We start from the raw sequence: 27,743 nt of genomic DNA on the forward strand, positions 1-27,743 counted from the left end.
TTAATAAGCAGATATAAGGTCTTCTATGGAGCCAGGCTTTAATTCATAGAATCATTTGAAGAATTCTTGCTTGTGTCAGGTATTCTTTTTTTAAAGGCACTCTAATGTTGTTAACAGTCCTGGAAAGGTTTGCACTAGGTACAGTCCGAATGTGTTGTAGTAAAAATATTTTTGAAAGCACTGTAGGCATTTAAACTTTGAGGGGCAAAGTTGTAGCTTTATATGCAATGTAGCACAGTAACCAAATTTGCTTTCCCTCATCAATACAACAGAGTAGACCAGTACCATATCTACTAAGGAATGACACTGGTCATGTATTTCTCTGCATGTACCCCATTTGGCAGACTTTTGCCAATGCACACAGCCATGCACTTTAGTGCATGGGGTGTGTGAGTGTGATGTCAAGCATAGTTTTTTTTAAACGGAAGGGTACCGTTCTGTACAAAGACTGTGCTTTAATATAGTTTAATATTTTACCACTGTGTATGCTGTAAAGTGCTGTACATGCATAAAGTGTCAGAAGGGCACACATTCTGTTCTACCTTTTATAAGTAAATAAGGCTTTGCCACAAAAACTATGGATGGTTGCATGGGAATGCCCATGTATAACCACATGAATGTACCCTTGACGCAAAGTAGCGCTTTGCTCTACATTGCGTTAGGCTAGGCATCTGGACACCCAGCCTGCCACTTGCCTGTGGTTTCCAGTTCCAGCCTGTACCAGACAGATCCAGGAACACCACAGCTGCCTGGGTTTTCCCACTCACTCTTCTTCCTGACAACAGAAGCCCTGTCTACCTCAAGATCTACTTAATGCAGGCCACAGCGTGACCACATCAGTAGGCACCTGGACACCCAGCCTGCCACTTGCCTGTGGCTTCCAGGTCCTGCTCGTTCCAGACTGATCCAGTGACACCGCAGCTGCCTGGGTTTTCCCGCCGGGGTTTTTCCCAACTGGGCTTCCCCACTCACCTTTCTTACTGCCAACAGAAGCTCGGCCCACCCCAGGACTTACTTATTGCAGACTGCAGCATGATCACATCAGTACTTACCTGGACACCTAGCCTGCCACTTGTTTGTGGCTTCTAGTTACTGATTGTTCCGACTGATCCAGTGCCACCACAGCTGCCTCAGATTTCCTGCTGGAGTTTTCCCGACCGGATTTTCCCACTCACCGTTCTTCCCTCCAACAAAAGCCCCTCCCAACCCAGGACCTACATAATGCAGGCCGTAGTACGACAGCGCAGTAGACGCGCACAGCAGGTGTGCCACTGGCCTGCCAAAGGCAAACCCCTCTGCGCCGATCTGCACCTGGACTGTGCCCAACACCACGACACTTGCTCCCATCTACAGATACACCGTTGCTAAGCTCTGCACCCACAAGAAACACTGCCACCATACCGACCCATGCTCCAAATTAGAAACGTTCACCTGCATGCACTGCCACAGCACACACACCAGCCCTCCAACCAGCCCCATCCTGAACACACCACAAACACCACCTGAACAAAAACACCAACCGTCATGCACATTTCTCAGCACATGCTCAATATGCAAGCATTCCACCGAATTATGGGACCTCATGGCTAGCCTTCACCGACATCATCTTCCACACTAAGACCTGTTTCAACCTCACATCACCCCAGACAATGCCACAGCGATCCCCGATGGATATAAAATCACTCACCAGCACCACACCAACAAGCCGGAAGGAGGAACAGCCATCATCCACAACGAGACCATACAGTGCACCACTGAAAACACCACCACCCCAAAGGAACATCTCAATTTTAACATTCACACAGATGCCAAAATAACCATTAGAGGCACCCTCCCATACCGACCCCCTTGGCCCGCACTCCAGCTTCTGCATCACCATTGCAGACTTCATTGGGCCCTTAGCCTTAAACTCCAAGGACTACATCTTCCTCGATGACCTAAACTTCCACATCGAGAACCCCAACGACAACAACACCGCACACCTCCTCGACAGTATGAGCAGCCTTAGATTGCCCAGATCATCCCCAACCCTACACATACCACTGGAAACACACTAGACCCCATTTTTACCTCCAGCAACCGCGTTAAATACAGTCATGTAACAGAACTCACATGGATCGATCCCTCCATCATCCACTTCAGCATCTCCAGCTCCCTGTACTTCCACCACCAAGATGACCAGCAGCCTTCACCAGAGGTTGAACAAAATCTCAGAGACCAGCTGGGTGGATGTCTTGAGCACCTCCAACCCTGCTACCACCACAAACCTAGAATAGGGAGTGAAAAACTTCAATATCTGGATCACCAATTGCTCAGATAGCATCGTACCTATCAAGAGCAACATCCAGAGAATATCCTCCAAAAAGGCCAGCTGGTGCACCAAGGAACTCAGAACAGCGAAACGAGACAGCAAACAGCTGAAAAGGAGAAGGTGCGCCAGCAGGGACACCGCTGACAGAGCAGCCTTCAAGACCTCCTTCAACCTCTATCTCCACCTTTTGAGGGCAACAAAGAAGAAATCCCTTGCTGCATGCATCAAACCAGTGGCAACAACACCAAGGAACTTTTCAACATTGCTAAGGCATTCTCCAACCCATCAGCCAGCGAAAACAACATTGCACCCTCACAGGAGCTGAGAGACAACCATATACATAAACTTTGAACCACAACCCACACCGACGGAACTCCTTGACAGATACGCCACCACCGTAACCAACACGAACCACTTACTGACCACCTGAAACATCCTCTCCATCAAGAAATCCATCCACTCAGGAGCTCTCACAGACCCATGCTCTCACCACATCTTTAATTTTGAAAACCAAAGGATCGGCCAGGAGCTCACCACCTTGCTGAACACCTCTATCACCACCTCAACATTTATTGATGCCTGGAAACATACCTAAGTCAGACCACTACTAAGAATACTCTGCGCCGATCCCAGTGAAAACAAAAACTACTGGTTAATCTCCCTGCTCCCATTCCCAGCGAAGGTATTGGAAAAGATCATCAACAAGCAACTCATGACATACCTGGAGCAGAAACAGCTACTCCATGCCTCCTAATCTGGCTTCCACAGCAATCACAGCACAAAACTGACCTGATCACAACCACTGATGACATCCGAACCTTCCTCAACTGAGGAGAAACAGCAGCTTTGATCTTCCTCGGCCTCTAACAGCATCACGGACTGGATGAAGAACAACTGCCTGCAGCTGAACACAAACAAACGAAAGTACTGATCTTTGGCAGCAGCAACACATGAAACGACTCCAGGTGGCCAGCAGACCTAGGACTTGCACCCACTCCCTCTGACTACACCAGAAACCTCAGAACCATTATTGAAAACAAGCTCACCATGAAATCACAAATCAATGCCGTCCACTCCCCCCCCCGCTTACCCAAGTTGTGGATGCTACATAAGACCCTCATGTGGCTACTCCTACACACAAGACGCACTGTGACACAGGCCCTCATCACCAGCCGACTGGACTACAGCAGTGCCCATTACACAGGAATTGCTACACACCTCCTACAGACCATACCGAACGCAGCAGTCTGACTCATCTTCGACCTTCCCCGACAAACCCACATCACACCCCACCTCAATCAACTCAACTAGCTCCCCATACAGAAGAGATGCCAATTCAAGCTGCTGACCCACGCACAGAATACTCTGCACAACCAAGGACCTGCATACATTAACTACCACCTGAACTTTCACCAACCATCAAGAACACCACACTCTACCTCCCTTTCACTTGCCCATACTCACCATCATCTACCGAAACAGAAGTGGAAGACACACCTTCTCTCACTTCGCAGCGGAAACCTGCAACAGCCTCCCTACGCACTTCAGGACCATCACCTCACTTCAGGAATTCTGAATCGCCCTCAAGACCTGGCTGTTTGAATAAGCCTCTGGGATCTGCAAGTGCCTGGAAACCCTATCGGGTGATTGGCCTCACTTTTAAATCCTGATTGATTGATTGATTGATTGATTAGGTAACTTTGCAATACAAATCAGGATGTGTGTTGTAAAGTCAATTTAATCATAACACTTGGTTTGTGTCACTTTTTTGTGGTACAAACTTAGTGAAAAAGTTCAGTCCATTTCCCATTGAGTCTTTCTTCATACTTTCAGTCTATCTTATACTGTGTGCAGTCAGTAATACATTTTGAAATTGTTCCACATATAGTGTTTTCACTCCCAGGCTGGGACCTCATAGGTCTATAAACACACAAGTCACAATTCTCCAGTGCTCCAATCGGTTATACATACAGATATCTAATCATATTAACCTAGAGGTGTAGAAGTGGACCAGCCACTGAAAACTCAAGCAGGCTTGAGCCTGAAGCCTGACTCAAATCGGGTTCCAGTTGCAACCTCGAGCCCATGACGAGCTTTCATGTAACTTATGCCTGCCACCCACACTCTACCCTAGTGCACAGAAGGTAATAAAATATTAACATTTAAGGTAAAAAATGAGACAAATAAATACCAATTAGTGTCTGATTTGTACAAAGTGAAAACGGAAAACCTGGATTAATCATGGCTTCCCCGCTTAGCCAAAATGTGTGATCTTGGGCACAGTTTTATTTTACCCATCTTCTTTTTCTTCAGTATTGCATATGAAAGCACATTCAGATATGAGTTCAGAGTACCAGCTCTACAAAAGCTATAGTGTTTCATTTAATAGACAATAATATTGCTCTGTTTATAAGAACGTAGATTGTATAAAGAATTCACATCACATGACACCTGTCAGGAAAGGAATGGTTCTAAATTCACGATTAAAAAGGATCACATTTAATAAATACTTCTCAGTGCACTGCTATAGCACAGCATATTGATGTCAAAACTTCCACATGTTAACACACTACAGTTTTTTGAATTTTTACTATAATTTATCATATTTAAAAAATGTTTGGTGTGATTCCGACTCTGCTTCCCTGTTAATTTTTTGGCTTGCCCATATGCAATGCTTTTCTCACAGATTATTTTATCCTGCATTTATTTTTCATTTAAGGTGTCTGCAATTATATTTTTATGCCATTATTGGCATAGTCAGGGCCACTGGGATTATGTGGCAGGAAGGACCTAATTTGTGCTGCATAATATGACACTTTTTGTTATGTAGTACTTCAGTATATTGCCATTTGTACACATCCTAACACTGTACGGATAAAAGTTTCACCTCAGTACCAATTTAATGCTCAGTATGATATGAAGGCCACCAACCTTCAGAGGTGCAAAGCTAGTTCTTCAAGCAGGTAAGGGGCGTTTACGTTCACCCAATGACTCCCAGGCATCTTAAGTAGAAGGAAAATGCGACTTTCACTTTACAGTGCAACTGGGCCTGTAGCACCCACAGTACACTTTGCTAAAGGTCACAGTTAACTGGTATGAGAAGAGATGATAGACATGGAGGGCTGGGACTTTAAATAAAATCATTTTAGAACATGATGACAGAATATAACTTTTTTCTTTAAAGAATCGGATCAAATGCCTTATGTGATGAATGGCTTCAAGGCATTAAGAAAATAAAAAAATATTAACATTGGTATTCTGTCATAAATATTTATGTAAACGTTGCTTTTGATGCACTGAAAAACGAATGAAGTTAAAACAGGGACTGCAGCACTGCGTCCTTTTAAACTTTAGGGTCGTTAGTCTCCCCCCTCCTCTCCTTGTCCCCACACCTCCGAAATCTGGTGCAGATAAATCCCCTGCATCCACCACACTTTGTACACCCGTGGCTGCTGGGCTCTCAACCATATAAGAAAGAGAATATTGGCTAAGAGCAACCCAACAGTCTTGTGTGACATGGGGTTTTGACCGCATGGCCAGGCCCTGCATCCAGTCTGCGTGAGGTTGGTGGCAGGCCAGGCCTTGTGCCCAAACCTCTGCAGCAGAGCTACCCCCTCTGTCAAAGGGTTAGAACACCAAAATATAACTAGCATTGGCACAGCCAATAGGTCTCGCTTATGAAACGTATTGGCTTTGTTAATGTTTTTAGCCATGTTGAACTGCATCGTGGCTGCTTTGCACCAGGCCACACAATAAAGACCTGGTGACCAGACGCCTGTCATTTTATAGGCACATCCATGAGTTCAACACACATACTCACATTTATAAAGGGCACTGTGTTGTCTTTTTATTTACAGATCTGAAATTGATCTGTATATTTAATAAAATAGCACAAAAGCACTGTTTTAAAATGGAGCTTGCAGCACTTTTTAGAAGAAAATAAATAAATGGTTAAGCTGGTTGTTGTACTGGGCGAAAGTAAAGCAACACGACGGGTGGAGAGAAGCAACCAATAGGAGAGAACATGGGTGAAGGAGACCACTGCAGAGTGTGGGGGCAGAAGCACAAGGTGAAAGAGCAACATGTAGTCTGGGGGAAGTGGGGACAGAACACAAGTGAGAGAGAAGCCCTTGAACAGAGAACGAGTGGGGGAATAAAAGATCACGAGGGAGACAGCTGGAAATCACATGCATTCTCATGGAGTGCTTTAACAAAAAGAAACAAAGTAGTTCCCTAGAAGCAAGTAGAGGACGCACAGAATCCTTCCAATCAAAGATATGACTGAAAAGGCTAGGCTTCAGGGCAGGAGTAAACATGACTGACAAAGGATATCTAATATGAAGCAGACAAATGAGAGTGACAGGAAAGAAATTAATGGTTTGAAGTAGGTGGGCTCCAAGCCCTTGTATGTTATTGGAAAGCCTGCAATATGTCATTTGCAACCAGACAGCATGTGCTGTCTGGAAGGCCTGACTTAAAAATAACCTATTGAGGTGGTTAACAAAACACACAGAAATAGTAAATACAGCCGGATTTTAGTTCAATAAGTGCACAAATTAGGACGCTATGGTTAGTTAAAAATAAGAAACTCAAATGCATCTCTGGCCAAGTTAGTATTCTTATTGGCCAGCAGAAAACAGTCACTCACTCTACAGCGATGTGGCTGTCCCCTCAGTGGTTTTTGCAGATGAAGATAAGGTACTATCTTAATTTCCTCGTGGGTAAATCTACTGAAGCCCTCCTGGCCAAACTCAAATCATGGGCTCAGTTTATTTTTCATTGGCAGGTTATCATTTACACGTTTCCCACCATGTTTCTATTTTGTCTCCATCTGCCAGTGTAAACTAGGTCCCAGATAAATAGTTTTTGTGTGTGTGTATGGATATGTATATATTATACTTCATATATTACATTATTATGCAATATATATATATATATTTATATATAGTTCAATAACATTAAGATAAGAAACGTATATCAACCAACAAAGCACTTGCTACAACGTGTCATACGCAGTATAACAATTATTAAGTAAAACTCTTGTTAAAAAAAAAAAACAAAGAGGGCTATTTACAGAGTATGCATTTATTGGCCTAATAAATCCTGCAAAAAACATTATTTTGAACTTGTAGTCTTGTGATTATAACTACAAAATATGGTCAAGGCTGCGAATCTGTGCCAGAACATTGCCACGCTAAAGCAATAAGAAATGTGAAACGGCCTACCACTCATTTTTACCATACATGCATTTAACCAGTAATATAAGTATATTTAAGGTAAGTGTGTGCGTGTATGTGTGTGTGTGAGTCAACAGTAAGGCTAAGTGGGTAGTGGTAAAGAGTGGTAACAATAGTTTTAGGTTTTAGGGGTGGGCAGTGGTACACAGTAGTGGTAAGGATAATTTTAGGGTTTAGAGTTGGGTAGTGGAAAAGGGTGATAGGTTAATTTTAGGGTTTAGGGATGAGTATGTTAAAGGGTGGCAAGGGTAATTTTAGGGTTTCGTTGTGGATAGTGGTGAAGAGTGGTAAGGGTCATTTTTGGATTTAGGGGCGTGTAGTGGTAAAGGGTTGTAAGGGTCATTATGGTGTTTCGGGTGGGTAGTGGTTTAAGGGTGGTAAGAATCATTGTAGGGTTATGAGGTAGGTATTGGTAAAAGCAAGTTACATATAACATGTAAAAAGACGATGAATTTTGGGGCAGTCCTTTCAATAAAAATGTAATTAAAATTGTATATATATATATATATATATACACAGATATAGATATATCTTGCGTGGTAAAGGCACACATGATAAAGATGTGTAGGAAAGCTATACAAGCTAAGTAACAGGCATAGAAACAAGAGGCAGGTGTGATGTTTGACCTACTTTTTACTGCAAGTTCCATCGCCAACGGCCTACAACATTTACTATTTTATGTAGGGTTCCTTATAATCCAATACATGGGGGGATTATTAAGAAGAACATAGACATTTCGAAAAAACAGTACATTGTCTCCCTTACATGATGTGTATAAAGCCACATGTGCAACATTGATTGCATAGGTAAAAAGCTGCCATTATGAAAACAAAACAATGTTCATGGATACGGTTATCGTATTAAATGCAGAAGGACAACGCTCAGCATATTAAATTGACAATAAATGAAAGTGATTGAGCTATCCAACTTCTACTAAAGTCTTGTACACAGTGGCGTAGCGTGGGTTGTCAGCACCCGGGGCAAGGCAAGTAATTTGCGCCCCCTAACCCGTGGATTTTAGCACTCGCGAGTGCGAGCGCGCCCCCCCCCCCAGATGTTGCGCCCGGTGCGGCCGCCCCCCCCTGCGCCCCCCACGCTACGCCACTGCTTGTACATAGTAGAAAGCATATTCCAAGAGATCAAAGGAATGCTTGTTCATAGTACATACTAAGTAGAACTACTGCAAGGTATCAAGAGGTTTCCCAAAGAACGCAAACATATGTGCTAAGGTCCTTACTTTCATGTTACCACGAATTAAGAACTTTAAAAGCAGACAGAAGTGGAAACATAAAACATTGTCTGTTCAAGCACCGGGTCAGCAGCAAATGGGCCAGGGATGTTTATCTGCATGCTAGAAAGATAACACCATGCTCTCTTCACCAGCTAATTGACTTACAAGTCTTAGCAGTTGTAAAAACAAAATGACAGCTTCTGGCATGCCAGTGAAAGGCATGCTGTGGCAGTCAGTGAAGCAGGCCATCTGAAAAGAGATCCCTAAACAAAACATACACTTTCATGAGTAAAAATGTGCCTAAAAAATCGAGTCAAAAACCAAAACGCCTTCTGGTAAAAGTGACTGCATAATCCACAAAACGCTTTGGAGAGCTGGTCTGCCTATAGGAAATAAAGCCAGCAAACGGAAAACATACACATGTGAATTACAAAAGGCTAAACCAATGGTAAGCAGTGGGCGGAATGCAAACCAATGGTAAGCAGTGGGCGGAATGCATTTCTAGGTAATCCTCTAGCATGTCTATGCAACCGGACCTGTCTATGCTTTGACCTGAAAATTGAGCCTATTGGCTTTATAAAGTGGTCAGGATATCAACATATATGAAGTACATTTCTTCTCTATGTCACAAAATGACCAATAATTATAATGAAATGTATATTTAATTAATTCACCCAGTTCAATGTTTAATGAAAGTGATTGTCATTAAAAAATGTGAACAAGCTATATTAAAAAAAAAGAAAAAAAGTCATCAACATGTCTTTTGGTCCATAAACCCGACCACAAGGAGCCTCTGCACTCCATCTGATGAGCATAGAGCTCTAGCTAGGAGCGCCTTAAAAACAGTATGGTACGCTCTCCTGGGATCATAAATGTACGACTCTGAAACTCCGTTTTTTTATGTTGCTGGGTGGGTTGCTGCACTCTCTGCAACCCCCTCCCAACCACATTAAAAACAAATACTTGGTGGTGCGCCTTCTAGGAACCCCACCAGGCTCGGAACATTTGTTTAAAAAGCCCTGGCATGGCATTATGGGGGACTCCTTGCAAGGAGCAGTAAATAATAACTGAGCAGCTCCTGTCGCTCATTTATCCTTTTTTTTTTCCCCAAATATTTTTTATGTCCACCTGAGACACCCCGATCTTTATTTGTTGTTGGGGGCTGCGAGGGGAGACCTAGGTCCCCCTGCAGGCTCTCTGCAAGCTCTCCCATGTGCCTTGCAGGACTTGGCAAGAGTTTTTTTTTTTTTTTTAAATGTATTCATTTATTTTTTTTACATTCTGGGGGGTCCCAGTGCCCACCTGGGAGGCCCCTTACCACTATTAATGTAGAGGGCCGCAGGGGCACCCCAGCGCCCCCACAGCACTTCCAGCTCCCTGCTACAGGAGGAGCCGGCATCTTCTTATTTTTATTTTTTATTGGGGTACCCCGGAGCCCACCTGGGACAACCTACAATGTGTCCCACATTGGAAACTGCGGGGATTCCCATGGCTCCCGCAGCCCCACAGGCACCCCTGCCTGCACCCATCTCAGATGCAGCGGAAACCAGCATTGCTCCCACCTGACAGGAGCAGCTTTCATTACACTTTCCCTGCCCGTGCTCTCGGGCAAGGAAAGACAGTGTCCTGAGGGTTGAGGTCCACTGGACACCATCCCTAAGCCAACTCCATGCTATAGGGTCTTGCAGGGCCACAGACAGAATGGCTCTGGGAGGAGGGGTGTGCATCCCCCCAGTTTAGAAAATTTCAGCCCAAGGGACGTGGTCTCTGGGTTCTGCTGGAGACTCAGGGAGAGGGCCACATGCCCCCTACTCCTTATTATTTGATTTGACCCTGGAGAGATGGGGACCCCAGAACCTGAAAAAAGCTCAGGAGGTCCCTCTAACATTGTTTGCTCTCCTCCTCAGATGCGGTGTTCTTAGAACATGGGGGCCTGCACTTTTTTATTTTTTATTTTGCCATGGATCCATCGGATTTTGGCTCCCAGGCTTAGAGGGACAGTGTATCCCTACCCTGCCCTCTTACATCTTTTTGTTAATGTTAAGGAATTGAGTCCTAAGATGTTGTGCCATCCAGGCAGATCTTCTTTCAAGATCTGCTGGCCCTGTGGATTCTTCATGGCATGAAATATACAACGTTTTTGAGCCTTAATAGCTCAACATGTCTTTATCATAGTGAAAATAAATTGGGAAGCAGATAACGTGTTGTCCCAGTAAAAGCAGATAACATCTGTTGCCACAATAAACATCCATTTTAAAGGTGAAATAGGCTTCTCTGAAGTGTGTGTGGCATTGCCAAACATTCGTACAAATGGCAAGATGTTAAACAAGGACGACTGGAAAGAAGAAAAAATAAAAGTACAACGGAAGGACATCAATTCAGCTGATGCAATTACTAATTGGGCCATGCTCTAGCTGAGAGAAGAGGAAGTGAAGCCAGCATGCACTGGGCAAATAGAAGGTAGTAAAGCCCAGAAATGTTAACCAGTGGGCAGGCTGCAAGCCCCTTGTTGTGTACAACGCACAAGTGAGAGCACATGTAGTGCATGCGCTGATGCAGTCAAGACCTAAAAAGCATGATGTCTGGACCAGGATATATCTTTCTTCCAAATTTGGTGTAATTCCATTCAACTGTTTTGGCTGTAGGTATTTCTCCTCCCAAACAACCACGACAATTTTCTTGACCCCTCTCCCCACTTGACCGATCAGCCCAAAACATTCCAGCAAGGAGCTGAGGAGTTTCAGATTCTGCATTATAAGTTGTAATCAGGCTCACCTGTTTTAAATTGTCCTTCTTCTTATCTTTTATCACTGACAACTCATCTCTGATTTTTAATCCGACCTTCTATATTACATCCTGGAAGACTCTCTGAGGGAATCCCCTGATGTCAAGCCTTTCAATCATCCTTTCTGCCTCAAGTTGATAAGACTTTATACGGCTGCAATTGTGTTTGGCTCTAAGTAACTCTCCATTTGGAATACTCCATTTCAGTTTGTTCGGGTGATGGCTCCGCCCATGTAAAATACTATTTCCAGCCGTGGGTTTGCGGTATAAAGAAGTATAGACTGATCCTTCTCTAATTTGGACTAAAAGATCCAAACGTTTTATTTTTATATTCTCATTATTATAGGTAAAAGGTATATTCAGGTAATTACTAGAAATATTCTGAAAGAAGTCTTGAAAGACATCTTTGAACCCATCCCAAATAATAAACAAATCATCAATGAACCTGGTCCAAAAGACAATGTGCTTGGTCCACTTTCCATTCACATCAGTCCATACAATCTGTTGTTCCCACCAACCCATGAAGGTTCCAGCAAAACTAGGAGCAAAGCAGCTGCCCATCGCAGTCTCTGTGCTTTGTAGATACCATTTGTCATTAAAGAATTTTTTTTTATTTTCCAAACAAAATCTTAGCACATCCAGTAACATCATGAAATGGTCAAAATAACAAATGGCTTTAGCCCTGAAGAAGTGTCTACATGCAGCAATGCCCTGATCATGGTTAATACACGTGTAAAGAGAGGTCACATCCATTGTAATCATAAGATGAGTGCACTGCCAGGGTATATCAGTAATTTTTGTGATAAAGTCTATTCTACCTCGGCAATAGGAGGGTAAACTAAGGACATATGGTAATAAGTAAAAGTCCAAATAGATAGATGTCGACTCCAATAAACTATCATTCGTAGATACTATTGGCCTACCAGGTGGAGGAGTTTTATTCTTCTGGATTTCTGGCAAGAAATAGAAACAATGGGCTACTGGTTTTCTCACAAACATATACATATATAATTCTAGAGAGCACTTTTTTTTTCTTTTTGAAATTTTCATGAAGATTCGTCAAATGGTGCCAAAGATATGTGCAGGTCAAAAAACGCTTTTTCAATGGAAACTAGGGCCTAACTATAACTAGTAGGCAATATTTACATACCCTTTCTGCTGATAGCTAGTAGGTCGTTATAGTTAAGGCCAACGTTTCCCCATAGACAAATTGTTTTTTGTTGTGCTTGTAACTTTGGCACCGTTTAACAAATCTTGACAAAAGTTTCAATAGTGTACAAGTTACCTTAGCTGCTGTCTGGAAATGTCCATGGTGATACATGAAGCGGGAGCTGAGAAGAAAAGGGTAGGGTGGGGGGGGACTCAAAGCACGTTTTCTCCATGCAGTGTCTGTGAGGAGTTTGCAAGTTTTAGACACGACTACAGGCTGAACCGCTGAACAGAACTACACCGAATTTGGCAGAAAGATAGATCTTGGTCCTCAGATTGTGCTTTAGGAGATTTGGGGTATATCTGTAGAGTAGTTTCTGAATTTTTTAAGGTTGGAAAAATATAGATATCCAGGGATGCTGGTTCCGTGGATCTAGGAGAAAAGGAAGGTCCACATTGGCTGGCCGCAACTTGGGAGAAAAGTGGCATCCGCTGTTTTGTTTCACGTTCAGCTTGTGGGGGGGAGAGAAGGGGCAAAGTGAAAAATTAGAGGTCAGGATACAGGTATCCTGACCCCCATAACACAGGTGGAGGGGTCGCTGAGGGATCACTTATGGGCAAGAAATGACCCAACTATTTTTTATTTATTTATTTATTTATTTTGGTGGTCTGCGGATCTACCCCGGTGCTCAGTCAGTCCCTCGTGTGATTTTGCAAAGGATCCGCGAATCCGAGCACAATGAAAAAAATAAATAAATACATACACACACACCCAACCCTTGCTGTCCTCAGTCCTGAGCCTTAAAAAAAGTTAAACAAAAAGACATAGGGGGCAGGGTAGGGATACCCTGACCGCCTAGGCCTGGTGGTGGGGCCCCAGGCCCAAAAACTTTTTTTTTTTTTTTTTAATGTTGCCACAAATTTGCGTAAGATCTGTGAATCCATTGCAAAATAAATTTAATAAAAATGCGATCTCCTGCAAATTAAAAAAAATAATAAAATAGATACTAAATGAGCGTTAAAATACGCTCATTCATTTCTCACTGCTTCTTAAAGGAGTGCCCCATATTGGCCTGGAAGTGCTATTGAGCCATATTTTCTTTTGATGATGTCCCCAGAAGGGGCAGGGATATCACCATTTTGTTTAATGTTGCAGGGGGCTGTAGACAGTTCCGCAGCCCCGGCTCCCCCTAACAGCAACACTAGAAAAAAGCTGTAAGTCTCCTGAGGCCCCCGGAAAAGTTACCATATTTTTTTAAAGAATTTCCAAGTTTACAGCTTTTTCTCTACAGCTGGGATTGCAGTGCAACTTAGGGGCTGATTGTAGTTTGTGATGTAGTATGTCCCATACACAACAAGCCATGTATGTGGTTGTTTTTATTTTTAATATTTTAGGCGGTGTAAAATGTTAAAAAGCAGAAGCAACAGTTTATTTTTAGATTTTTTTTTTATTTCCGACTTACTTTCTCATTTCCACCCCAAAATATAATAATAAAAACTACATACAAAGAATCATGACACAAGTACTTTAAAAAAACGTTATTAAAATGTTTTTAAAGAAATAAATGATGATTTACATTGCATTGTGTGTATTAGTGGTATATACTTTTGATTTAAATAACTGCTATTTTTAGAGAAAGATGATAAATCTGCCTTAATATATAGGGTATTGGGTGGGGAGAAGGATGTGGGTTGGTCACAGGGGCTGCCAGCCCCCTCTAGAAATAGATGGTTAGCTTTAAGTATTATGTTAAACAATACCTAGAAGTCCACTGAAAAAAGACAAAGGTTAGAGTAACGTTCTAGTTAGGTGAAAACGTAACATTTTAAACTCTAATAACCAGAGAAATTCACCACTTATAGTTAGTTACCTCAAGTAAATATAACAGGTGCTCTAAGGTAGCTAGAACTCGCGCCTTTGCCACAGACTGCTAATTACTCAAAATATTACATCACTTGTGATATCTTCTATGGCATAATTGATATCACTGCAACATTTGAAGTGAAATTATTGCTGAGAAAACTGTGCAGGGCGAGGGCATAAGTTACCTTAGAGCATGAGCTATAGTTACTTGTGATTACTATAAATAGATTTTATGTATACACATACTTACATATATATACATGCATATATGTATATATGTATACATATATATATGTATTTTTTTGTTTTACTTTTTTAGCTGTTGATAGGGTGCTCTGAGAAATAGTTCAGCTTGAATTTGCAGTGGTTCCAATTTAAATGTGTACACATGTTTGCAAAATGTAACATTTTGTAGCTATTTTCAAAGCTCCCAAAACTCACCTTTATTCTATGCAGACGTATAAAAGAACATAAACAAGATTACTGATTTTATTTTGAAAGCAGAGTGCTGAACTATTATGCAGTTTGTTTTCTTCTGGATGAAATGTACCCCAAAAAGATCTGAAACTGGAAAAATATGTTATAGTTTTACTGTTAGAAATGGGGTTTCTGGTTGGCTAGGGTGTGCATTTAAGCCAGGCAGAACCCACCATTCTATTCAGGGCAAGTAAGTTACACACCAAAGATAGCTTGTGCTCACCCCCTGTAGCTTGACGCAGAACAGTCAGGCTTTTCTTCAGATGCAGTGTGTAAAGCATTTGTGCAACACACTCACACAGAAACACAATGAACACACCACAAAAGACACTACACAGGATTATATAAAAAATATATACTATATTATACATAAAACAAGACTAAAACAACATGAATCATAAATACTGTGAATTCTATGCAAAAACTGAGATATTACTCGTTATCCTGGACAATACAAGTACAATACAAGTATCAAAAGGACATACTTCATAACATCAGTGCATATATTGCCAGATAAGTATATGGATCACAAAATATCACCATAAGTATAGGGTGCAACGCACCTGCACTCCTGCTACACTTTATATGGTCATCAGGCATCCCATGTAGGGCAGAGGCATACTTCTGTGCCTCCTAAATGTACTACAGTAATTTCAGGCAGTTTTCCCGAATGCAGCAAGTTCCTAATTGGAATCCTCAGTCAAGGACTCACTCTGTCCCCTTGGAGGTGTTGTGCACACTGCAGAGATCATTGGGGAAACCTTGCTTGGTTCGCCATGTACAGGGAAGCCAAAAGCAGCTACCCGCAAGTGTGTGTTTTGTTGCAGCTGCTGAAACCACATTGCAGCCCTTCCTGGCCCGGATGCCTTCAAGGTCACCTCTGACCTTGGTGTCAGCTGTGTGAGGGGGCTCCTAGGTCGGGGATCCCCCTCGGTAGAGGAGCAAGGCTGGCGGGTATTGCTGGCGGCCATGGGGAGATGGGCTTACGTTGTGGAGCCCCTGTGGGCCACGCCAGGTAGTGCTGGTGAAAGCAGGCATCCTCTGCTTTGCAGGGATTCCTTTCCAGTTGTTTGAGGCAGGGCTTCCCCGGCGCTGAGGCCGCTCTTGGACTTCGACAAGTCCGAGGTGGATTTCAAACACTGAGGCATGTGCAGACTCTGCGTAGCTCAAGGCACCCACACACGCTGGGAATCCGGCACACGCTGCCAGAGTAAAGTCAGAAGCACTCAACCTCTAAAGCTCTGAACATGTGCTGGTGCAAACACGAGGGCCCCACACACACTGGCAGCCTTGAGGGCAACACAAGCTGTTCTCATAGGGAGCTATGTGCTGATCTTGGCCGCAACATTTTTAGTATTTAAACAACATGGCGCTCAGTCTCCTTCCAAAGTATGCTGGTGGCACCTCCTTCTGGGTCAAGGTGTGTGTTACTGGACTCACCAGCAACAGAGTCTCCTGGTGACAGTAAACATAGGTAGTCTTATGATAGTCCTGAGACTTGTTTAGTCGGGGGGCAACCCATCAAGGTCTTGGAGAACACTTGGAGTCACACAGGGAGCAGCAGGCAGGCAGGCCAGCACATGAAGGTCCTTGGCAAAGTGGCAAGCCCTCCAGCAGGCTAACACAACAAAACAGGTAGTCATAATGGCGGTTCCCTCTGGCACCACACTAGTCCTCTGGCAATGTGGAGTATGTAGAGCCAGCAGTGTCTGGTTACAAGTCCTGTACAGTGTCTAAAAACATGGATTCACAGCCCCTGTACTTTTACTCAAAAATGTCTTTAGTCTAGGGGGTGACTTCAAAAGAACCCTCAGAAGTGCTCAACAGTCCCTTACAACCCAACCCTGGCTCCAGATGATCAGTATGTGGTAATCAGCCCTTTGTGTGAGGGCAGGTCACAACTTATACAAATGTTATTTGTGAACCACCTCCCAGCCCATGAAGACTATCAGTATGCAGATGTATCCCCTGTCATACCCAGCCCTTCCTGTGTTGTGACTGTATAGCGAGTATGCCGAAAGTGTAGCTGTCACCCAGGACAGATATGGATTGGAAACAGGCTGCAAAGCACACAGAGTAATAAGCACAGAGAAATGCCCACTTTCTAAAAGTGTGATTTCTCAAATAGTAATGTAAACTCCAACTGCACCAGTAAGCAGGATTTACCACCACCATTCAAAACATACCAAACATGACAAACCTACTCCTTTCTGATCAGGAATTACCACTTAAAAGTGTATAAGCTAACATATGATGGGAGAAGACTTCAAATAGTGAAAAATGAAATATGCTGTTTGTGGCTACTAGGGCTTGCAAAACATAAGAGTACACGTCCTACCTTTTACTTACACGACACTCTGCCCATGAGGCTGCCTAGGACCTATCTTAGGGGTGACCTATTTGTAATAAAAAGGGAGTTTAAGACTTGGCAAGAGGTTTTAAATGACAAGTCGAAGTGGCAGCAAACCACACACACAGGTACTGCTGTGGTAGGCCTGAGGCAGGTTTGAAAGTCTGCTTCTGCTGCAGGCCCACTAGTAGCTACTTCTGCTGCAGGCTCACTAGTAGCATTTAATTTACAGGCCCTGGGTATATAGTGTACCACTTTACAAGGGACGTAAAAGTAAATCAGATATGCCAAACAGGTGTAAACCAATTATACCATGTTTAGAAGAGAGAGGACATGCACTTCAGCACTGATTAGCAGTGGTAAAATGCCCACAGCCCTAAAGCCAACAAAAAGAAGGTCAGAAAAATAGGAGGAGGAAGGCAAAAAGTTAGGGGTAACCCTGCAAAAAGGGCCAGATCCAACTAAACTATAAAATGCACTCTAAGAAAAACTTTAAATACCCTTTCTCTAAAGCAAGATTTAATTGAATTTGCTTGATGCATGCCAATATTTAAAAAAATAAATATTACTGGAGAATCATTGTAAAACCAATATGGGTAACACTCTATAAGAAGTCACAAAAGTAGCCACGTATATGTCTTCTTGGGAACTCTGCAAAGCAAGTCCAAATATACTTGTTAAAACTGTTGTTTAGTTTTTTGCTCCATTTGGAAATATTTTTCCCCATGGAGAAACTCCCTTATCACCATAGAAAAAAGGTTTACTTCTGTCCTTATAAGGAGTCAATCTCCAATAGGAAAGTAGGGTAGAATAGGTTGGTAAGGGGTTTGTGAATACTAATAAAAAGGTAAATTGTCCGTTGGCTAAACAAACAGGCTTTAGCTCTGGCCTCTGCCCCCCTACTTCCAACGCAATTTCCACCTAAACCTGTGTGTGTAGATAGTCCATACCAGTATGACTCTGACAATAACTTCAACAGTTTATCTAGCCATAAAATATAAATTTTCAGCCGTTGCCATAGCACTTTGTGCTCACAGTTATCTCAGACAAAGGAGGATGAAGTGATTTGTCCAAGTATTGCACAAGTGTAGAATGTCAGACTGTCAGTGATTAATGTGCTCCTCATTCGTCAGTCTAGGCGCTAGGCCACAAGTAGCATCTGGTTTTAATTTTTGAAATTGCGTGAATGTCCTAGTGTAAATTTGGCAGATTATTTTAAAAGGCATATCCTCAGAAATGAAAATGAGAAAGGAAGCAGTATTGTATCCCAAACTCTGCTACTGTGAGATGTCGGGCGTAACAAAAGAGCTACCATATCAGAGCCCTGCTGTGTTTGGAAATCCAGACTGAGGAGACCCTATTGTTGTACACAGCATATGCGGAGCATAATAATATTCAAAGATTTTTGATGATTAGAGCCCTTATAAATTCAGATTCCAGTGTAATTAGAAAGATATGTGATCAGAGCCTTGCTAGACTTCAAACCCTGAGCCAATGAGACCCCTGGCATAATCAGAGAGACTAATATCAAGAGTTCTGATACGAAAGTGCTGCTGTAACGTATCACCTAACTGCACAGCACCAAATGGGACAAGTGGATTTTTACAGTGCATGTAGACTTCTGAAGCACCTAATTCCTTGGGCTAGTAGATATTTTATAAAATTCCATGCCCTTGCTTCCTATTATAGGAAGCTGCTTTCATGGAAAACCTCTTTCTTGATTTCTAGATCAGCTGCAAAACTCTTTAGTAAGCTACAAACCCTACTCTGTTCTGAACTTGACCCCATTTTTTGTACGGAGAATGTAGCGCTCAGGATGTGCTTGTTTAAGGCCCCAACATTTTTGACCACGTTTATATTTCACATTTTTATTTGTTCTATAAACTTTACAATTCTTAGCAGTGGTTAATTTTAATTCCAGATCTAAAGAAGTGGAAGGCTATGTAGCAAAAACCCAATGTGTAATTGTTGAGCCCATGTACCACGAGGTGCTGCATCAGCGTGCACCCTTGCTACCTAACGAGTGCAGGGAGAGTGTGGTAAAGGGCCACACCCATCAATGTCATAGGAAGGTCTAGATCACAATACAATTTAGAGTCAAAAAGCGGGTTGTTAATAAACCAACTGTTTTCCATACAAAGTATACATTTTTCTGTTTTATTCAAAAGCAAAATCAGTGTCCATAAGTGAATGTACGAGTGCAGAATAGAAAAGGTAAATACAGAGCCAGCAATATAGTACTGGCAATTGATTCCTTTGGAGACTTAATATTGAGTTATTGGCAATTCTGTAATCTGCTGTACATACACTCGAAGTCTTCTTGAACACTCACTACAGCCACAACACAGCTGACGTGTTTCGTTTATGCAATGTTTTCAGGGCTGTCAATTCAATCGAATTTAGAAAAGCTCCAACCTTCCTATTAAAATTATTCTTATTATTTTATTTTATTTGTTTGTAAATTAAATAAAATCTGTTATCATTTGTGTATCTTTTTGATGGAATGTTTGTTTCTGTGTTGTTTGTGCATTGTTTTGTGGTTCAAATCATCAACAATGTTTAGGCCTGGGTCCCCGGCTTCCAGTAATGAGTCAGTGGGGGGTCCCAGGATTCGAGTAATGATTCAGTGGGGGCTCCCGGGTTCCAGTAATGATAAAGTTGGGGTCCACAGAAGTCAAAAGGTAGGGAACCCCTGCCGTAGACTGCATATCTGATGTATTCTTGTTGAGCTGAATAACATTGACAGGTTCCTTCAATACATGCAAACCTGAAATCACTGTTCAAAAACCTGTCTGCATATTTCTTATAACAGTTTATTTGTGACATCACTATTTACTTGTAATAGGATGCACAGAGCCTGGGTCCCTTTGGCTTTAAGTTAAACTGCTGAGCCTTTGACTGGCATGAATTGTTGCTGGAAAGTCTTCCCCAGGAACAAAACTGAATGAACAAATTAGAGGTTCCGTTGTGGGGTGACATGGCTGATTTTTGTTTAGTTTTATGCAGTGGCGGTGAGATCCTTAGACCTTCACTGTGACCTGCTTGTGGAATTTTGTACTTGTTCCGTGACAATGACCGTTTTAAAGGTTGATCTTATGGTCCGCTGGGAGAAGAGGAGGTGCACGCCTGTCGGGGGTGTCTTACTGCCGTATAATTGGCTTGATCCTACTGGATGTTTCCTCACACAGTCACTGTTCTTCTTGGCTATGTCATATTGTGATGCCTCGCTGAGATAATTGGGCCTTTTTGCTGGTGGCAGATGTGGAGCTGCGATGTTGGATTGGATATTGTGAAGACACTTATGTATGGTTAGGTAAACCATTTTGGAATGCTATGAAGTCAGGCCTACTGTGCTACAATTGAGGAAGTGAGTGGTAAATTGCTTGTACCTTGACTCTATGTGCAACAAAATGTCTGCCATGGTGGGAGTGCTAGAGAAGTTGCCAGGAAGCTAAATTGAATAATTCACTTATTTTCCTTTGCCTTCTAGAATTGAGTGTTTATCTCTGGGGCCTGACACAGAGTCGCCTGCTGAATAGTGAATGAACTTTGCTGATGGTGGCATGTGACCGTACACTCCTAATGTACTGGTGGCAAACTGTAGGAAGGCAGAATATCTGATTTAGCTTTCTGAAAATTACACAGAATTGTGATTTTGCTAGCCTCTGATGCATATTCCCTTTTTTTCTCCTTAATTTATGCAACAGCCTAACAGCTGTATTCTATGAGATCTGTAGTCTACTGAGAGAGGCCATTTTACAGCGAATTAGGGAGTTAGTATTGCTGAGCCAGGAATGTACCAGTGCACCCATCACTGTGTTCATGCAGTGGTTGGAATGAGCAGTAGTGTAGACGCCAGTAGAGACAGCTAATAAAAGGGATTTGTGGCTGTGTCCTTAATTTATGTTAATTATTCTAGTGCCAAGGTCAAAGAGGACAAATACATTTCCAATCAAATGTGTTGGGAGTGTTTTTTATTTGCAATTCCATCCAAATCTGTGTATGTATATTGTTTAATCCAGGCATATATGTAATCCAGGCATAAAGTGCCTTTTTGAAGACGAAAGAGTCGATGTATAACTCAAATTAACTTAAATGGCAGCAACCGGTCTGTATAACTTTTTTTGGACCCCACAAAACGTCTAAAGTAAGCATGGCGCATTAACCAGACAGTATGGTCTTAGCAGAGTGGACACCTTACTTACAGAGACATAAAATGCAGGGGTGGCTCCTCCATTAGGGTAGAGTAGCGTTGCCCTCCCGCCAGCAGCAGCAGCTGCAAACCTTTGAAAGAAAAGGATAATAAACTTTGTTTATTATCCTTTTCTTTTGAAGGGTTGGGCCACGGGGGTGACGAGCAGCGAGGGGGAGTGCTCAGCACTCCCCCTCACAGCACATGTATGTTTTGCCGTCCGTCTCGGGCCGGCCAAACATACATGCCCAGTAGGCTGTCTACAGCCCGGCAACACAGTTGCCGGGCTGGAGAGAGCCTGCACAGGCTCCCAGTCTGCCTGGAAATGCCCAGTTAATCCTGACCCTGCTCTGAGCATCATCAGGATTGGCCAGAGGGCAGGCTGGGAGCCTGTGCCTGCAGCAAAACGGGAGAGGAGCAGCGCGGCGAGGAACGACTTAAGTGTTTTATTTTTTTATTTATTAAAAATGTTATTTCTCACATGCCGCCACTCCCCACCCCCCCTTTCCCGTTCTAAGCATCGTGTACCGCTCCTGATAAAATGTCTGGTCAGCTGCTGTCCATAATTGTTGGCTTTGATGGCCTGAATCAAATGCAAAACTTTCAAATGGAAAATAAATCTGCAGCTCCAGTGAAGTCAGTGCTTTAATATTGGGTGTACATTCAGCTGATGGAAAGCTAAATTAACCAACCATGTAACTCTGATGGCGTGAACGTTCTTGGAAGCTTATAATATAGAAAATCATATTGATAGGAGGGCAACTCATATTTTATGATTGATAAAGTGGAAGCCTTCATATAGGAAGTGAAGGCACAAGGATACTGCCACTTCCAGACAGCTATTTCGTGATGGGAAGTTCATCTAGAAGACCTTAGAATGACCACCTGCAGTCACCGTTGCGTGAGGTAAAAAAAAAAAAGTAGGTTAGACACCTTTACTTGAAGTAACAAGCATTGATAACGCCAGTCGGTTTTGCCTCTGCAACACCTATTGCTGTTTTCAATGTTTTTTAAAGATGTTGCACAGCAATGCTAAGCCAATAAAAACAAAGAGCTATGATGCAACCAACGCTTTAAGCCATATTACACAGCATTCAGCGCTGCTGTGCACATCTTTAAAACACATAAAGAACGGAAATAGGTCTTACAAAGGCGAAACCTCTTTGCTTTGCCTTACCTGTTCTCTAACAGCTGCGTGTTCTGACTTTGAAGCTGGGGAGGTTTGAATCCTAGCATCAGGTCAACATCCTGTGATTCTGTGCAAAACCAGTTAATCTCCCCATAACTAAAAATAGAATGAGCTTGTGTAATGTAATGTGGTCCTCATATAAGGCGCTCCAGTGCCCTTAGGCAGTTTTTGCACTATATAACACTGCAAAATAAAGTATTTGCGTTTTTATTCCACATAGTGTTCCTAATCGCCTGCATGCCAGGTTAAGTGTTTACCATTTAGTCGTCAGAATTCATGCTATACTATTTTATGGAGGATGCATGTGCTGAATGTCTCAGCACTTTTAGCACATGAAAAATCTCACATCAGTTACGTATAATCCATGACAGGTATACAAAATACAGTCTTATGCGACTTCAAAGATGTCAACACACTTACTACTTAGGATAACTTAAAAGGCTGCATCATAGAGCTTGCTTTTGTTTATGCTAAGCCATGTTGCACAACAACTAAAAAAGATTAACAAAGCCAAATACCTGTATCTGACTTTGTGAAAGTTTTTTAATATGTTGCACAGCAGTGCTGCTGCTTTGCAATGTGGTTTAAAGTAAATAAAGACAAAGTTCATGATACAGTCAACGTTGGCCGTGCCATAGTGCGTTGTTTGTATTTACTTTAAGACATTGCACAGCAGCCCATGCTGCTGTGCAGTATGCCCTAAAACAGTGCGGGGGTTGGAGTGGCGAGTAGTCATCTTATTGTATAATGTAACTGGTGCTCCTGTCATGTGCTCCAATTCCTTCGGTTGGAGCTTGCGCTATATAAATCTGCAAAAAAATAAAAGCAACGAAAGGGTGGGAAACAGTGGGTAGCGTTTGGCGGCAGGATGGATGGCTTAGAAAGAATGACAGTGAGGAGGGGGCTGCCACGAGATGTAAAAAAGAGTACTTGAAGGACCATATGGCCAGTGGAATGACTCTGGCCATAAGAAGCAGTACTTGGTCAATGCTCCATGGCAGTAGGAAGCCGAGGGCGAGGAGGAGCCGCCAACCAATAGGAAGCAAGAAAATTAGAGTGGTGTGGAAGCCAATCGATGGTAAGTGAAGGTAAAGAATGGGCGGGCTCTAAGTCCCTTTTAAGATATTTTTTTCTGCGCAAGAGATTTCACAAACACAGTGTAGGCGGAACTAAAAAATTCATATTATTAGCAATGTAGTCGATGTTTCCAGACTACCCTCCAACCTTCTATTTTGCATTCACCAAGAGACATTTGGTTAGAATTCAAGCCATTTGTGAAGTTGCTGGACTGAGACATCAATGCAGTCAAATGTGAAATTGGTGTGAGTAACCACTAGACTGCTACTGGAGTAATTCACCACACCCTATATATAAATATTATGACGTGTTGCACCGTAATGCACTGATAATTTGCTCTTGATGCCCTCTGTTTCTGTGTATGATTGTAGGCTGCAATATTACAATATCACAAACAGTGAATGTATATTACCTCCCAGAGCTCTATAAACCAGTGACTTTATTAAAAGTTTTGATTAATTGTAAAGCACAATTTTTATGTTTTGTTTTTACTCCTTAAGTGTTCTGCACTTGGTAGTGCGTACGCATGATTCCAAGCATGTGGACCTCACCTATTCCTATTTAAAACGTAATTTTAGGCTTGAACCGTGCACATTGGCAGTTCTGGCACTACCTTCGAGCACTGGGGCGGAGAGCATATTTAAGGGTTATGTACATTTGGTACTTCCTCTAGTGTGCTTTCAGACCAGCTTTGAACATGAATTTCTATCTCTTCATGTCTATTTTGTTATGCAAGTGATTGCCAAATTATCAAATATATTTTGTTTTAAAGTCATAAAATGTACATTGTTATCTTTTCTAGAACATCACATTGATCAAGCTTCATTTTCAAAACGGGAAGAGCCATTTTATGATGCTGATGATTACAATCCCTTTAATGAGCCAGAAGGTGAACCTTATTTGAACCCATTCGACGAACCAGATACTGAGATTGAATCGACATTTGACACAATAAAAGACTCTCTTCCCCAGCCTGAAAAAAGGAAAAATGCTCGGCCTGTGGATATGAGCAAGTACCTTTATGCTAATATATCCAGGACGGTGGATGACGAATTAGATGCGTAAGTATGTTTACTAAAGTTGAATTAGAAAATTGGCACGTTGAAATATAAAATTTAATGAAACAATTATGGGGGTTTGCGAGTCTCGGGTGATGGCGGGGTGTACACCTAGTCTCAATGGATGTGCAGCGCCTGTAAGTGGTGTCATGCTTAGGCACAGTGGAAGGCCGGATGTCTGAACATGTTATCACATAGTTAGAGAACCTTTCGACTTGTATCTTGGTAGTTGATTCAGTTGCATGACTGGGAGCTCTTGAAATGGCAGATTCCCTTCATTCCCATTATTTAGGTCCCAGCTATGTACATTAATCCATAATTTTCAAACAATGTTAGACATATGCATCCAAACTGGAAAAGTGATAGATATTGTTTCCCAAATTACAGTTTTCTCTAAAAGTCTGGTTAATTCCTAGGGCTTCTTAAGTGGTAAGGCGCTCTCAATGGATATATTTTCTACATGTTAGATGATGACCTTAAACACTTTGGCAAATAATTCTTCTTTCAAAACTGTCCATTTTGTGGTTCGCATAAGAATGATTTGCATATATTGTCTTGCTGTCTTTGCTGACAATGTTAACAAGAGTCATTGGAACTGAATGTGTACAAAACACGTGCTAGTGGGTATGATTATTGCAAGCATTTCCATTCATCACTTATTGCCATGGTTTGATTGAGACATGCCTTAGGTAATCAACAGTTGCTACCTGAGAACCCAGCCCTGGTGTGTTTTTGTGTCCTCTGTAATTGCTTGCATGCTCTCCTACCTTCTGACCACTTCCTAACTATCTGCGCTCTATCCTTGCTTCTGCTGCAGCAAATAGTGCTAGAGAGCAATAGAATAGGGCAGATAATTGGGTGCACATGTGTGATATAGTGATCTTCTATAGTCTGTTGTCTCTATGTGAGAACCTCTCCACAGCAGCTAGATGTCTTACCATTCTTCATTCACTTAAAACTTAATTTCCCTATATCTATGCTCATGAAATACTGAAAATAGTCTGCTGTATTAGTTGTGCTGGTCTGCAGGTCTTTTGTAAAAGCCTTCACTGTGGTGAAGAATCCAGAGAATGATTCCAAAAGATAGGAAATACATGAAGCTTGATGCTTTTGGTGCAACTAGAGCGGTGGTTACTAGGCCTGGGTGGCTGTCCGTTTGAGAATAACCACTAGCTACATACTGTTTTCCAATTGGGATTCACTAAATATGAATGGCACTCATTCCTCACACACCCACATTCCAAACCCACAGTACTGCACAACACACATTCCAAATGAACATATTTAATACACTCCTACAAAAGATACATTCCTTTTTCACACATTCTCATATCGGGAAAATACACAAGCAGACATGCATTCCTAACACAGCAGCTGGACAAAAAGACAGGACTGCATCACCTTGTGCTACTTGGCAGTTATAGATGGCTCATCAGCTAAATATATCATAAGTAGCAAATGCCAGCATTTTTATTGTAATGACAAGGCAAAAGCCCAAGATGTTTTCAATTCTTCTTTTCCATCTCTTTCATCCGTAAGTTAAGATGACCATTTTCTGGTCAGACTAAACTTCTGCTCCCCATAACAACTGTGATTAGACTAAAATCATACAGGGACACACCGCATTATAAGGTTTCTCGAACAGGCCTTTTTCTTGGGAGTTGTGGTCTGTATGCAAAATGAGTATCAAGCAACTTCGTCTGGATAGCAAAACACAAGCAGGTCAATCTACTGTGTTTCTTTGAAGCCTTCCTCCCATGGTTTGTTACATACACATGAGTTCTCCTGCCACATACAATTCCCTTAGTGATACGTTGTTTCACTTTAAACCAGCAACACTGTGCATTCCAGTGCCTGAAAATAAATAAATGTGTGTGTGACGTTATAGTTAGGTTGATATTTTACCCACACAAACCCATGGAAATTCAGCAATTATAGTTATACTTATAGTTATGCTAAGAAACTAGAACTTGTGACCTAAAGATACTTTTTTATGTGGGTAAAACGTCAACCTAACTATAACATCCCTGTAACCTTTGTTTTTTTCTGTGATTTATTTTTTACGTAAAGTAATATATAATTACCGTATGTTAATACAACTACCGCTGCACACAGCCTTTGGCCAACCTCTCCGCAGGTACGAACCCCACTCTGCGCATGACCTTTGGGTTTTGTTTGCGAATCAGTGTATTTCTTTTTTAAGTCTGCTTTGGACCCCTCCATGTGTCCTATGGGGTCAGGATACCTGTATCCTGACTTGTTATGTGTTTTTCCGCTTTTCTTTGCCTCCCCTGGCCCAAGTGAGAAAGAAAATGGCAGCTGCAACTTTCCTGTCAGGTTGTGGCCAGCAAATCAGAGACTTGCTTTTTACCAAGTTCTGCGGATCCCCCATGAGTGGATCCACAAAGCGTCCGTGTCCCTAGATATCTATATTTTTATTTCTTTAATAACTCCCAAACTACTGAACAGATTTGCACAATATTACAAAATTGGCTCCCTCCAGACCAAAATCTACAGTTCTGCCAAATTTGGGGTAAATCTGTTCAGTGGTTCAGACTTTAGTGTTAAAAAAATGCTAAATCCCCATAGAAGTTACATTGGGAAAAAAACATTTTTGGAGCCCCCTCCCCTCTTTTTCTCTGCGCCCGCTTGACTGATCGCCCCTTAACTTTCCATGCAGAAGAAGGCAAAGTAAGGCAATTTGTTTTGAAAATTTTTGTAAAGCTTTGTCAAACGACACCAAAGTTATTAGGAAGAACAAAAAAACACTTCATCTATGGTAAAAGTTGGTCCTAACTATAACTACCTACTGGCTATTGCGAGT

General features: G+C 42.1%; 1 protein-coding gene across 6 annotated transcripts in view; it reads left to right on the top strand.

Moving 5' to 3' along the window:
- Window positions 1-27,743, top strand: part of EHBP1 (EH domain binding protein 1) — a 1,526,717-nt gene that overhangs the window by 502,064 nt on the left and 996,910 nt on the right. For all 6 annotated transcript variants that reach the window (XM_069234213.1, XM_069234209.1, XM_069234211.1 and 3 more), the window contains one exon: window positions 24,664-24,922. In XM_069234213.1, coding sequence (XP_069090314.1) covers window positions 24,664-24,922 — 259 coding nt within the window. The remainder of the gene's footprint in view (window positions 1-24,663; window positions 24,923-27,743) is intronic.

Source organism: Pleurodeles waltl, chromosome 5 (assembly GCF_031143425.1).
Source record: "Pleurodeles waltl isolate 20211129_DDA chromosome 5, aPleWal1.hap1.20221129, whole genome shotgun sequence".
NCBI classification, from domain to species: domain Eukaryota; kingdom Metazoa; phylum Chordata; class Amphibia; order Caudata; family Salamandridae; genus Pleurodeles; species Pleurodeles waltl.